Source organism: Pelodiscus sinensis, chromosome 19 (genome assembly GCF_049634645.1).
Source record: "Pelodiscus sinensis isolate JC-2024 chromosome 19, ASM4963464v1, whole genome shotgun sequence".
NCBI lineage: Eukaryota > Metazoa > Chordata > Testudines > Trionychidae > Pelodiscus > Pelodiscus sinensis.
In genome coordinates, this window is record NC_134729.1 from 19,229,307 (window position 1) to 19,244,271 (window position 14,965).

General features: G+C 50.0%; 1 protein-coding gene and 1 long non-coding RNA gene across 2 annotated transcripts; both read left to right on the plus strand.

The window, feature by feature from the left end:
- Positions 1-4,970: 4,970 nt before the first annotated feature.
- Positions 4,971-10,240, plus strand: LOC106732640 (uncharacterized). The gene is made up of 5 exons (XM_075903394.1): positions 4,971-5,128; positions 5,606-5,770; positions 8,221-8,412; positions 9,721-10,083; positions 10,169-10,240. The coding sequence occupies exons 1-5, from the start codon at positions 5,114-5,116 to the stop codon at positions 10,238-10,240; spliced, it is 807 nt and encodes a 268-aa protein (XP_075759509.1). The 5' UTR covers positions 4,971-5,113.
- A 190-nt stretch (positions 10,241-10,430) lies between these two features.
- On the plus strand, positions 10,431-14,846 carry LOC142819014 (uncharacterized). Its single transcript, XR_012896700.1, has 2 exons — positions 10,431-10,569; positions 14,445-14,846. It is a non-coding gene; the product is annotated as an uncharacterized LOC142819014 (long non-coding RNA).
- The last annotated feature ends 119 nt before the right edge of the window (positions 14,847-14,965 follow it).

The following is a 14,965-nucleotide window of genomic DNA, read 5'->3' on the forward strand; positions in this document are numbered from 1 at the left end:
CCTGATTTCAACCACTGCCACACAACATAAGTAGGCTAGTTTAGATTTTTGTCAGAAATTGTCAATTTCACTGCACACCTACAAACCAATCAAAAGTATTTCCATTGAGGAAAATAGAAATTTACAGATAGGCAAAGTAAGAAAAATGCTGATTTGAGTTTGACTTCAGGATAGTCACTTGTATATTTTGATATGTGATGTTGACAGTTTGCCTGCGTATAGACTGGCATGATTTTGCGGAAATACTTTTAACGGAAAAGTTTTTCCGTTAAAAGTATTTCTGCAAAAGAGCATCTAGATTGGCAAGTGCCTTTGCGCAAAATATTTGCTTTTGCGCAAAAGCATCTGTGCCCAGTATAGATGCGGTTTTGCGCAAGAAAGCTCCAGGGGCCATTTTCGCCATCAAGGCTTTCTTACGCAAAAAATTCCTGTCCCTGTCTACACTGGCCCTTTTGCGCAAGAGGGCTTTTTCCTGAGCTGGAGCGTCAGAGTTCTTGCGCAAGAACACTGACACTCTTACATTAGATTGTCAGTGTTCTTGCGCAAATTCTCGCGGCCAGTTTAGACAGCTGGCAAGATTTTGTGCAAAAGCAGCTGCTTTTGTGCAAAATCTTGCCAGTCCAGACGTGCCCTTTGTGTTTCAACAGTTATAAAGCTTTATACTTTTGTATCTCAGTGTCTATTGTCATTAAATAATTGTCTGACCTCCCTTCTATTGTCTGACTCCCCCCCCCCCCATAATTTCCCACAAAGGTGAAAATTATGATTGGAAAAAAGCTTAAAAATAAAAATCTGTATCAGCCATCAAAATTATAAAAAATAAAATTCAAATTCTGCCAGGCCTGAACATAAATAATACTAAAAGCAACAATCTAGAACTAAATAGGATTTAGCTCCAGACTCACTGGGTAAATGGCTTTCCATTTTAGTAGTCTGTCTGTCTGAGGGTACAAGCATGGTCCTATGGCTAGCATTGGGCTAGGAGTTAGGCCTCTTGGGTTCCACTGGGCAAATCAGTTTTCCAGTTCCATGCCTCAGTTTCCCCATGAGGATAATAGCACTGACTTACTTTTGTAAAGTGCTTAGAGATCTCTGGATAAAAGGTGTTTATAACATTGACGCATGTTTATTAGTGAAAGAGTGATAATAATCCCAGCCTCATGTCCTTGCCAAGCATGTAGAAAGGCCAGAGGAAAGACTCAGTGTAACAGGCTGCTAGTTTCGCTGCCCAGGCCAAAAAACAAAACAGAAAGTGCCCTGGGTGTTGGCCAAACAATTCCAATGCATGCTCTGATCCCCCGTGCTCTAGAGCATTGGGAGATGCAGTTTAATTTAGTTTTCCAGCCCTGAAAAACTAAGATAAGTGGTGAGTGTGGGAGAGAGAGTCAGGGCTGACAACAAAGGGCTTAATGTGGAAAGGAAATACTTTCAAAGCTGGCTGTGCAAACTGGTAGTTAGTTCTGAATCAGCAAATTACAGTACTGCATAATGGCTGGAATTCAGGGTTTCCTTTGGGACATTGTACAGAACCAGCGTCACAGACTTATGTAGGGATTTTCACTTCCAAGGCTCCCCGAGCACTTCTCACAAACTGCAGGGGAAACACTTCCCATGCTCCCAAAATGCAGCCACCCCTGGGGTGGAGCTCCAATTAAGAACAGTGAACAGGAACACGGCTTCCAACTGCATCTGCAAGAGGTTTCCAGCCAGGATTATTGGGACTGATATTCCAGCTCCCGTACCTGAGAGATACAGTTCCTGTAAATATGGTTACATGCTGTGTTTGTGGAATATTCCAGTAATCTGAGCAGAGGAGGCAGTGATGGTCTCTGGACCTTGAAGGCCAGCCCTGGTGTGTACTTTATTGCCTAGGATCACAGAGTCATTTATTAACATCTGAAGTCCAAGCTTGGGCAGGAAGGGCCATTCAGGACAGCAGTTCCTATGACTTCCTCAGGGACCTAGGCTGATTCAGCAGAGCTTGTCCTGTTGCTCGGAGGGCCCCCTGCCTGCTACCCCCACATACTCACTGTCACCAACTGGAGACATGTGGGTGCAGATGGAATTTTGCAGCCAACCCAGCAAGCTAGAGAAGGGAAATCTCACAGAGGTGGGCAGCAGTGGAGCCCAGTATCGGAGCGCCCCATTGAGATAGGGACAGGGATCCTTCCCCACACCATGAGACCCGAGCACTGGTAACTCACACATTTCTGAAGTGGTTGCAAGCCACCCTGGAAGGGGCAGGACCTCAGCAGAAGGGGCGGGGTCAGGAGGCTTGGGGGGGCTGAATCCAGCCCACAGAGGCTGTCTTGTCTACCCCGCCATAGGGGGGTCCTTGGCTAGGGCTTGTCAACAGGCTCACTTTGTAACCCTAAAGGGGCACATGGACTAAGGAACATGGAGGGAATCAATGTCATTCTGGGCATTATTTCAAATCGGTGGCTAATCCACAGACCATGTTTGTGGATTGCAGATCACAGATCCAATTCAGATACACATTTTGTATCCATGCAGGACTCAAATGATTCGGCTTCTTTGCCAGCTCATTGGGCATTACCTGGATTTTTTTACGCGTTTTTTGTAAGCATGTTAAAAGGCCACAAAAGAAGCAGGAGCTGCAGTATAGACGCTGAAGCAAATTACACTCGACTCAGAGGGCAGCATCCCAATAAATAACGCTTCTTACAGAGCACTGTGTGTCTGCAGATCGCAAAGCACTTTCCATAGGCGACCAGTGTTTCAGGATGTGTTTGTGATATATCCAAAGGCAGACCTCATGTCTCCTGTGCTCTAGTCCAATGTTCTACCCACTAGGCATTGCATCTGCTGCAGGCAGCTGGTAGCTCATGCAGCTCTTGTTTGTTTGCATTCTGGGAGGTGCTTTCCGGTAAATCCACTAGGCTGCAAACTCTGACATGAGGGAGGTGTACTTTGGCTAGACTGTTGAGGAATCTGCCTCTGGCCAAGCTAGAAAGAGAGGAGGAACCAGAAAGTTGGGAAACAGAGATCCCCGTTTGCTTCAGGAGTTTGTACAATTGCTTTCCTCCTTTCTGAGTACAACTATCTGCTTTTTTGTGGTCAGGCTTACAGGGCTCCTGTCAGGCAACCCCAAATCATGAGATTGGTTTAAAACAATACCTTTGGGTGCATCCACACTGCACCGTCGCTCAAAATAAGATTTGCATAGCTCAAATTGCGCATCTTATTTCAAAATAACCTGCTATTCTGAAACATCCCTTACTCTTCATGGAAAGAGGTTTACAGAGATGTCAGATTAGCAAGTTTGTGATATTTCAAAATAACAAGCTTGCTGTGAAGACGCAGGATAGCTATTTCAGGATACCCCGGTATCCCGAAATAGTGTTGCAGTGTAGACGTACCTTTTTGATTCAGTGATGCCAGGGCCGGCAGAGGGTACGATTTCAAGTTTTTCTCTCTAACCAAGAGGGCTACAAACTCTGAAATTCTCTTGTGATGCAATGGCTCTGGCACCTGGGGCTTTAAGATCACAATCAAAGATCATGAGACTTGCAATGAAATAGGACAGCAGACAACCTCAAGGCTCGAAAAGGAAGAACCTAAAGTGCCAAAGACAAAGAGAGACAGCAAGGTGGAGGTGGGGGCCCCCGTGTTCCCTGGAGAGACCATTTCAATGACCTTGTTGCATTTCAGCAGCGCTTCTCACCAGATGATCTCAAAGCCCTGTTCAGTCTCTCTGTCATGCAGCAAGGAAGTAGCACTACCCCTGTGGTATAGAGCGGCACCAGTCTGACCTACATGACATCACACAGCAAGTCAGCAGCAGATGAATGGCACGCAGGGCCCCTAGCTGCCAAACCCCTGCTCTAGATTACAAGTCAGAGTTCCACTTGATTTGTTCCTTGCCTTAAAAACTGCACCTAGTTCCCTTCAACCACTAACCTGAAAGATGGGTCCTCTCTTGCCCCGGAAGATCCTTTTGGTATCTGGTCTAAAGCAGAAGTCTGGAGATAGGCCCCTTACCCTGCTGCAGCTGTTTCTCTCTGTAGCTCTAATCCAGTTGATTTTGCAGGTGATAAATTTAACTCCCCACATTCCGATGGCCTGAAAGCTGCTTCTATTTCCTTCCTCCCAGCTGGGGAATAGGAGAATGTAGCTCCTTCCTTGATGGGAGAAAGAGCTTCCAAACAAAACAAACTCTGCCATCTAGCAATGTAAGGGGTGACTCTTAGGTAGAATAAAGGCTTCCTGATGTGTCCTCAGGACCTATGGCCACTGTTGGCAGACAGGATACTGGGCTAGATGGACCATTGGGCTGACCCAGCGTGGCTGTTTTTAATTTATTATTCTATTCCCCTGCTAATGGATTTCCAGAGAACTTTTAAGTACCTTGGGTTGTGTTTCTCAGAAGCTGTCGTTTGTATTGTACTGTAGCATAAGGAAATTGGTTGCACATTTCAGCTGAGGCACAAGGGCTTAATCAACAGCATAAAGAGTTGCCTCTAAACTCTGTGATTCCTAGGTGAAGGAATGGACCATGTGGCAGCTCTCTGGACCACGTGGCCCACCTCTGAAAATCCATCACTAATCTCATTTGAACTGAACATCAAACCACGTGGCTGTTCCACTCTTGGGTTGGAATGAGCTGGGTTCATTCATAATTTGATCCAAACGTCCCTGCACTTTGGATCCTAACTTGCATCCAGATCACAATTTTGCAAGGAGCCCCTTGACATCAATTGCAAGCTCAGGAACACCCCCCGGATATGGAGCATCCCCACATGAAATCTGGACGTGCTGCAGATCTTGTGACCTAAATTAGGGGGCGTGAGCCTGCCTTGGCTGGTCTCCATAGGAACATCGTGCCTGACAGCTGCTTATGATGTCATCGCCCAGGGATGTGTTCAGAACCTTTGTGATGTCACGTTGGAACGTTCGCTTAGTGGTCCCCTCGGCAGGCTGGACAGAGCCCGGAGGGGAACTCAGCCGGAGGGGGCCCACGCGATGCTGACTTCTGTTTTGTAAACAAAATTCCAGGGTGGGCTGCTTCAAGGAGCGAGCGAGAAACAAGCCCCACAAGAACATTCCTTAGCGTTGGACTAGTTTAAGACCCAGACCCTGTCCCCTCAGAGGCATGGCAGGAAAGCTGGTAAGGAGATTGTCTATTACAGCGGTTTTCAAACGATGGAGCGCGACCCAGTACTGGGGCGTGGAATGTTGGGTTCTGGGTCTCATTGCGGCAGGGGGATCAGGTGACTAGTGGGGGCCCCAAGGCAGCTCCCTGCCGTTCTTGGCATTGCAGACCTCACTGCACCCCAGAAGCGGACGGTCACAGGCCCAGCCCTTGCCCTGAGCACTAGCTCAATGCACCTATTGGCCGGGAACCTGCTTCTGGGGCACAGCAGGGTCTGCGGTGCCAGGAGAGACAGGAAACTGCCTTAGCCCCAGCGGCTCCCCCTTCCCCTCCTCCCCCCCCCCCCCCCCCGCACCGCTGTCTGGGAGCCGTTCAAGGTCAGACCTCCTGCCCCAGCCCTGACCATCCCCATCTGGAAGAATATAGAAAAATCTTCTCTTAAAAGTATCTCCAGGTCCACTTAGCTGATGCTTCTAATTCCTCTCTCTGCAGTTCCCTGAAATACTAATCGGTGATTCTGAGGACACTTTCAAGAAACCACCAACTGCAAAAAACCCCTTTGGTACCAGAAGAGGTGTGAGGTTAACAAGCCCGTTAAGTGCAGATGAAGAATCCCATCAGAGTAACAGTCTAGCAGACTCTGTGGAGAAAAAAGAGGTACTGGTCCTTCCCTAGGAGCTCATAAGCATTGCTCCTGCTTTTAATAAGTAGGAGAAAGAATTACAAGGTGCCATCCTTCATCTGGGGTCTCTGTGTTCTAGTTACTTTACATTGGTGGCCAAAACTCTCTGGCTATGTCTACACTCGCGGCTTCTTGCGCGAGAAATATGCAAATGAGGCTAAGCGTGGAATATCGCCGAGCCTCATTTGCATACCTAGTGAGCTGCCGTTTTGCAGAAGAGGCTCTTGTAGCAGAAGGAGCTGTCTACACTGTCCTTTCTTGTGCAAGAAAGACCTTCTTGCGCAATGCCGTTACGCCGATTATTTTCAGGAATAAAGGCATTGCGCAAGAGGGTTTTTCTTGCACAAGAAGGGACAGCGTAGACAGCCCCTTCTGGTGCAAGAGCCTCTTCTGCAAAAATGGCAGCTCATTAGGTATGCAAATGAGTCTCAGCGATATTCCATGCGTAGCCTCATTTGCATATTTCTCATGCGAGAAGCCGCGCGTGTAGACATAGCCTCTCAGTCCAGCTACTAGGTCCCATGAGATGTTGCGTTTCAGCAGCACATCTCAGCAGATGATCTCGGGAGAAATCCCGGATGATTGGAAAAAGGCAAATGTAGTGCCCATCTTCAAAAAAGGGAAGAAGGACAATCCAGGGAACTATAGGCCGGTCAGTCTTACCTCGGTTCCTGGAAAAATCATGGAAGGGATCCTTAAGGAATCCATTTTGAGGCACTTGGAAGAGAGGAAAGTCATTAGGAATAGTCAGCATGGATTCACAAAGGGCAAGTCGTGCCTGACCAATCTGATTAGCTTCTATGATAAGGTAACTGGCTCTGTGGACGTGGGAAGGTCAGTGGATGTGATATACCTTGACTTTAGCAAGGCTTTTGATACGGTCTCCCACAATAGTCTTGCCAGAAAGTTAAGGGAATGTGGATTGGATAAATGGACGGTAAGATGGATAGAAAGATGGCTAGAAGGCCGAGCCCAGCGGGTAGTGATCAACGGCTCGATGTCAGGATGGCGGTCGGTTTCTAGCGGAGTGCCCCAAGGTTCGGTTCTAGGACCTGAGATCTGGATGCAAGGTTTTGTTCAACATCTTTATTAATGATCTGGATGAGGGGATGGATTGCACCCTCAGCAAGTTTGCAGATGACACTAAGCTGGGGGGAAGAGGTAGATACGCTTGAGAGCAGAGATAGGGTCCAGAGTGACTTAGACAAATTGGAGGATTGGGCCACAAGAAATCTGATGAGGTTCAACAAGGACAAGTGCAGAGTCCTGCCCTTGGGACGGAAGAATCCCAAGCATTGTTACAAGCTGGGGACCAACCGGTTAAGTAGTAGTTCTGCAGAAAAGGACCTGGGGGTTACAGTGGATGAGAAGCTGGATATGAGTCAACAAGGTGCCCTTGTAGCCAAGAAGGCTAATGGCATGTTAGGTTGCATTAAGAGGAGCATTGCCAGCAGATCCAGAGATGTCATTATTCCCCTTTATTCGCCTTTGGTGAGGCTGCATCTGGAGTATTGTGTCTAGTTCTGAGCCCCCCACTACAAAAAGGATGTGGATGCATTGGAGAGGGTCCAGCAGAGGGCAACCAAAATGATTAGGGGGCTGGAGCATATGACTTATGAGGAGAGGCTGAGGGAGTTGGGTCTGTTTAGTCTGCAGAAGCGAAGAGTGAAGGGGGATTTGTTAGCAGCCTTCAACTTCCTGAAGAGAGGTTCCAAAGAGGATGGCAAGAGGCTGTTCTCAGTGGTGACAGATGGCAGAACAAGGAGCAATGGTCTCAAATTGTGGTGGGAGAGGTCCAGGTTGGATATTAGGAAAAACTACTTCACTAGGAGGGTGGTGAAGCACTGGGATGGGTTCCCTAGGGAAGTAGTGGAGTCTCCATCCCTAGAGGTGTTTAAGTCTCGGCTTGACAAAGCCCTGGCCGGTTTGATTTCGTTGGGATTGGTCCTGCCTAGAGCAGGGGGCTGGACTTGATGACCTTCTGAGGTCTCTTCCAGCTCTATGGTTCTATAATTCTATGATCTCAAAGCCTTGTTATGTCTCCCTGTTGTGCAGCCAGGAAGTCTCACTGTCTCTGATTGGGAGTAATAAGCAAAACAATTCCTGTTTGTAACTTGTAGATCAACTTGAATAGCTGTTTGAGATCCTTAGAGATGAAAGGTGCCGCGATGGATGCGAGGAGTGCTGTCCTTTTCTAAACATCCCACCGCTGCCACCATGGTACAGGCTGCCCACCACCATGTGCAGGCTGCCAACATGGCCTACACAGCATGACACACACTAGGCCCTGAAATTGAGAGCCATGATCTAGGAGTTATTGTTGTATATGTTTGCCTTTCCTTTGATGCGGGGGGTGAAGCATGCTGGCAGGTGAACGGAATACAAAATGGGGATTCTGATCCTCCCATATATTTCTGTTCTACAGCTCCAGGAGATGGGCGAGGAAGAGGAAGAGGAGGAGGAAGGGGAGCCACACCAAGATGTCCCAGGCAACATCATGGAAGACGGATGTTCAGGGCTGACAATAAAGGACGTTTCGGGTGATGGAGTGCAACGGGAGCTCTGGACTCCATTCACTAGCAATACCGAGGAGCAGCTGGAGTCCAGAATGAGCGAGGTAACCCCGCTTCTTGGCGGGGGGGGGGGGGGGAGGCTGATCAGATGGCTGTGAAGGAAGTTCCCCTAGTCAAAAGGAGCATAACTCAAATAGTAAAAGGGGAAATTATAGCTATACTACGAAAATGTAAATAGCACCTGTGATGGATGGGAGGAGTGCTGTCCTTTTCTAAACATCCCAGGTCAAGGTTGGGCCCCCACCTTCTGCACTCTAGGGCTATGTCTACACTGGCGGGTTGTTGTGCCAGAAGTATGCAAATGAGGCTAAGCGTGGACTATTGCCGAGCCTCATTTGCATACCTAATGAGCCGCCATTTTTGCGGAAGAGGCTCTTGTGCTACAAGGATCTGTTTACACTGCCCCTTCTTGCGCAAGAAAAACCCTCTTGCGCAATGCCGCTACGCTGATTATGTTCAGGAATAACAGCATTGCGCAAGAGGGTTTTTCTTGCGCAAGAAGGGGCAGTGTAAACAGATCCTTGTAGCACAAGAGCCTCTTCCACAAAAATGGCAGCTCATTAGTTATGCAAATGAGGCTCGGCGATATTCCACGCTTAGCCTCATTTGCATACTTCTGGTGCAACAACCCGCCAGTGTAGACATAGCCCTAGAGTGCAGAAGGTGGGGGCCCAACCTTGACCTGATGGCAGCAGTGGGATGTTTACAAAAGGACAGCACTCCTCCCATCCACCGCGGCACCTTTCATCTCTAAGGATCCCAAACAGCTCTACAAGCTGATCTACAAGCTGCACACAGGAATTGTTTCGTTTATCACTCCCAATCAAGGCCTGATTATCCATTAGGCACGATAAGCCCAGTGCCTACGAAAAAGTTTCAGGCCTAAAAAAAAAAAAATTCAGAATTGACTCAAAAGTAAGAAAAGAAAACTGCTAAATCCAACTCAATAATTTGCTATCTTTAGTCAATAAAGAACATACAAGTATAACATACAATTAAATATTAGGCATAGAGGCGATAGGGCATTTCTTCCTTATATATTTATACATAATCTAATGTATCAGTGATCCCAGGGCCTACAGAGACCTTACTGCTATCCCTGGGCTCAACCAGCGTCACCTTACCCCTCCATTTAGGGCAGAAAACAAAGACAGGTGTGCCTCCTGATCACAGCACTGGTGAATTTGACCGCCTAGCTTCCTGGTGGTGCTGTGCATAGTGGGGGAGGAAGGTGGCTGGATTGGGCCTGATGTAAAGGAGCAATAGGGGAGGTGCTTATCGCATCAAAAGCTGGTGAGGTGGGAGGAGGACGATTATATTGTTGTCTGAGCTGGCTTGTTTCTGCCTTCCAGCTGGGTTCGTTCTCGCACAGTTTTGAGCTCGAGGGTAAAACCACCCCTCCGTTCTCCAGGCTAGAACCCCCGGAAAACAGCCACGAGGACTCGGAGAGCTACTGCCTCTTAGACGAGGATTCCATCCTGAGCGACTCTGCTGTCTCCACCGGCTACTTCCCCTGCTACCGAACATACGTCGAGCTCCCGCGCTACCAGCCGCCCCGCAATGCCGGTTCTCCACCGGGGGATGCCGAAGGCAGAGCAGGAAGCAGCTGTGATGTCAGCGTCCAGTGCAGCGGGTGGCTAGAGGAGGACTCGACGCACCCCGGCACCAGAGCCAGCGACATGATGCAGGGCTCCAGAGACCAAGATGAAGCGTTGGCCTGTGAGACCATCCCCAACGCGTCGAGCAAAGGACCACTGCCTGACGGCAACAGACTCACAACCCCCGGGAAGGAATTTGAAGGCCGAAATGACGGGGATTCGAGTCAGCAAAGGCCTGCGTCGGAGAAACAACAGGAATGTGGTCCAGAGGTGAGTGAAAACCCAAAGGAGCCTGAGGCGACCCTCGCAACGGAGGCTGCATTACTAGTGGAGGGGCACTCCCCCTCAGGGGCTGTGGGGAAAGACTCAGGACAGCAGCCGGGGGCGGTGCCTCAGAGCAGCCCGCTGTCCAGCAAAGGCCAGGCTCCACCACTATACCCTGCTGCCGCCATCAACAAAAGCCCCCCGAAGAAACAGCCGAAGCAATGCAGGAAGGAGGATGTGGATGTCAGCCGGGCAGAGCTCGCCCCACTGCTGGGCCCAGGGCGTAAAAGAGGCGCTCTCTTTCCATGTGGGCACAGCCCGGAGATGGGGAGCTGTGAGGTAGGTGTGAGGTCAGGACTCAGTGCCCGCTGGCCCTGGACAGCTGCTCTGTTCCCCGTTGATGGGACTTCACACAAGCACCTTTGTGTTTCCTCCCCCGCTGCCCTTCACGCAGGGGAGCTGCTCCCTCTGAATTTCCACAAAAACTACTTCCTTGCCCTCCTTCAAGCTGGGGTGTGATGCCTGTGCAAAACTGGGCAACAGCCCAGCAGCTGGTGTGCAGCGGCCACCGCTTAGCATGTTGCAGCGTCTCCTTCTGTTCCCCCTTTCTGCCCGACTTTAGCCACTTGCCTTGTCTCACATGGAAAGGCTCCGTCTGCCCTGGGAAGGTTTGGTGATGAAAGTGCTGTCAACGTGCAAAAGTGAAAACCTGTCAAATCACCTCCCACTGTCAACATTTCATGCCCATGTTGCTAGTGCCCTGTCAACAGACAGAGCAAAGCATTGTGGGTGAGTACGCCACTGCGCAGTGCTGTGGGAAAGCAGAGCTGATCCCTGCGCTTCTTGGGATTCCCTCGTAGCTCTGGGAGCAGCAGCAGCCTGCTTGCCACTGTATCCGTAGCAGGGCAGAACAGGAGTGCTTCAATGATTTGTTCTTTATTCCTCAAATGGAGCAGCTCACTTAACTGTCAGATACTTCCCGGAGCTTTGACCGGGGGGGAGGGGGGAGGAGGAGGCCCGCAGGGCAGCAGAGATCACAAAACACTCAACTCAGCCATCAGGGCAGGCATTGTGGGATACTGGCAGAAGCCAGTTCTCTCGCCACAACAAACAGCAGAGACCACGCTGGCTCTTTGTCGGCAATAAAGGGAGGGGAAACGACAAACATCGCTCACAGGGCTAGAAGGTTTTTGTCACCTGATTTGGGTGTTGTTTCTGACAAAAGTTGTATTGCCATGTAAATGCTCTTGCTGTTTTGTCGTTAGCAGTTTTTTGGCAACAAAATGTACCAGTGTAGACAAGACCTTATACAGGGTGAGCAATCTGGGGCAGGCAGCATCTCTATGTGGTAGAGCACCTAGCACACCAGGGTCCAATTAATGCTGGGGCCCGCCAGTATCACCACACAGAAATAACTATGAATGCTCCTAGCCCCCAATACCTTTTTGCTTCCAGTTTATGGTACTGACTCATTTTAATGCTGGAACACATGCTGTCAGTGGCCAGCCTGCTCCCAAACCAGCCTTCATCTGAACAGGATGGAAGGCTACTGCCCCATTGTTGGCCATTCTCCATCCAGAGAGCATGCAAAGAGAGTGCTCTCCTGGCAGGAGCAGAGGAAGAGGAGACAGAATTTCTGATTTCCATTTCCACTTTGGCACCAACTCCCCATGAGATCTTAAGGAAAGTGCCGTTTGGACCTCCCTGGTCTGGCACCCTTGGGACCCAAACAAGGCAGTTTGCCAGACCAGGGATGGTCAATTCCAGCCCTGCTGCTGCCAACCTCTGGGCTCTTCTTGGGACCATCAGCCTCACAGCCACTGGCCCCACTGCCAACCCCAGCCACCTGAGCTGGGCTCCCTGCTCCAGCCACTAGACCAGCTCCACTCCTGGCTTCCCAGCCAGACTCCAAGCTGCTGGTCCCCTGACTCCACTCCCAGGCCCCTGCCCTGAGACCCAGCCCCCTAACCAGGCTCCGGACCACTGTCCCCCCCATCAGGCTCTGAGCTGCCAGCCCCCAGCCACAGAACCAGCTCTGCTCCTGGCAGCCCCTTCCAACAAGCCCCCGGAGACTCTCTAGTCTGGCAACATCCCTGGTCGGGCACCAGAGAGTCCCAGACCACAGAGGTTCCACCTGTTCAATTTCGCTGTGCAAATCATGCTCCTTGAGTGGAGCTGCAAGGAGTCGTTGGTTAGGATACCAGATTTAAGACACTCGTTTGGAGGCAATGGAAACGTGAGGGCTTATAACCACCACCTTGCATTTCTATAGCACTGCCCCAGCACCGATTTTGAGTGCTTTGAAAGCAAGGAATGAGTCTTCCTGATCTCTCTGCAAGGTAGATAAAAGAGCAGAATCACAGCACGTCCTTTGTGGAGCCCGGCCACTGGGGAGCGCAGATGTATTTTTAGGGGAGGAAGTGAAGAAGATAGCACTTCAAACCAAAAGACAGAGAAAAACGGAGCGAGGCCCAAGATAGCAACCCATGAACGTGGGCAACATTCGAAGGGTTAATACCCTGACTTTCTTTAGAAGCACCCTGATCTCATTCCTAACCACAAGGTGTCAAGAGTGCAGCTGTGAGAGACCTGCTTTTCCCCATCCCCTACGAACGTTTGCATTTTCAAGAAAACATCTGCCCAGGTTGAATTGGGATGAAAAAAAAAAAAAAAAATCAGCCAACCCCATCTCCTGCAGGCCAGTTAAAAATGTTTCAACTTGACCTTTGAAAGGTGTAAAATTCTAAAACGAAAAGTCCTTTTGAAAATGTCGGGATGAGAGATTTTGATTTCCAAACTTTTCTTTAGTGGATGCAGCCAGGGATGGAGTCCTCAGTCTTCAGCGCGCCGCAACCCCCTTCTGACAACCAAAGTTACAACATGGCCATAGGAGCAGGGACCAGTGACAGAGCCCAAGGGCTACACCCCCATGTGGGGGGTGGGAGAGCCTGTATCCTGCCCCTGCCCCCCAAGGCTGAAGCCCACGGCTATGTCGAGACTGGCATGATTTTCCGCAAATGCTTTTAACAGAAAACTTTTCCGTTAAAAGCATTTGTGGAAAAGAGCGTCTAGATTGGCACGGACGCTTTTCCGCAAAAGCACTTTTTGCGGAAAAGCATCCGTGCCAATCTAGACGCGGTATTGCACAAGAAAGCCCCGGTCGCCATTTTCGTGATCGGGGCTTTTTTGCGCAACACAAATCTGAGCTGTCTACCCTGGCCCTTTTGCGCAAAAGGACTTTTGCCCGAACGGGAGCAGCATAGTATTTCTGCAAGCAGCACTGATTTCTTACATGAGATCGTCAGTGTTCTTGCGGAAATTCAAGCGGCCAGTGTAGACAGCTGGCAAGTTTTTCTGCAGCTGCTTTTGCAGAAAAACTTGCCAGTCTAGACACAGCCCACAGGCTTTGACTTCAGCCCTGAGAGGCAGGACTCGGATTTTGGGCTGGAGCAGTGAGGCTCAGGCTTTTGATTTACCCCCGGAAAGTCTAATGCCAGTTCTAGCCTCCCTATTAAAATCAAATCCCCACCCAGAGTTAGAGAACTAGGGGATTAGGAGATTGTCCAAACAGATTCTTTTCCATGAACAGTTTGGGGCCTTCTGGCCTAGTGCCAGGTACTGTTGCCGAGGGAAGACTCGCTTGAGTTTTGCAGGATTTGGTTGATTTTTAGAAGGCTCTTCTCCAAGTACCAACCTGGCCGGAGGCTCCTGAGCTGGTGACAGCTGACTACCTTGGAAAGGTGCAAAACTGCTGTGTAGCAGGGTATTAACGTGGTAGCTCTAGCCAGGTGACATGGACCAGGAAACGGAGATCCGCTTTCTGGGCTTTCCCCCATTTGCGACAGAGGATCAGAAGAAAACTGATTCTTCGGCAAATAAAGTAGTAAAATAAAAAGGGCCCCTGTCTAGAAGAGCCGTTGGCAGTAAATTAAGGGAACTACAGCATCTCAGTTTCCCTAGGAGCAAGGAAGAGTGCAGAGAAATGCAAGAGCGTGTCCCCTCCCCTGCTGGTGCCTGTGAGCAGCCCAAAGCCATTGGGGTGCTAGGTGCTCTTCCATCAGGTACTAGTAGAGGGTGGCTACAGCTAAGGAATAGCATAATGGTCCCATGTGTTAACTCAAACCCTACTGCCAAGGGCACAGCCTGGCTCACATGCAGGATGGGCTAGAGGAGGCTGCTTCCTACCAACTCCTTCCTTTCATTGGCACTTGTAGATTGAAGCATCAGGAAGTGGCCAGGAAGGAGGGTCCAGGAAACCGTCACCGAGCTCTCGTCCCTCAACCTCCAGCACCCCAGCCCGTGAAGCACCACGATCCACCCCCTCCCGGCTCAGCCTGCGCTCCCTGGTAAGCTGGGTGCGAAAGATCTTCAGGAGGTCATCTGCAGCGAAGGCACAGGCTGGCGGCAGCCGGGGGATGGAGGAAGACCGGGGGCAGCCAGGCAGTAGGCTGAGATGGTGGATCTACCGTAGGCGGAACCGCATTTACCCCCATTAAAGCACCTCACCTCCACCTCCTAACCAGTAACTGGCCTCTGTGAACTTCAGGAGGATGAATACAGACTGCCACACCCCAAGGGCTGGTTATTTTTAAAAAATATATTATTTCCGTAACAGCTTCCCGTTTCCTCTGCTTCTCTGCGGGGCCTGGGTAGTCTCCCTGAAAAGCTACCCTGGATCCAGGGCCCTCACGTACTGTGGGGCACCTTTCCCATGGGAATGAGAGTAGCACCTCAC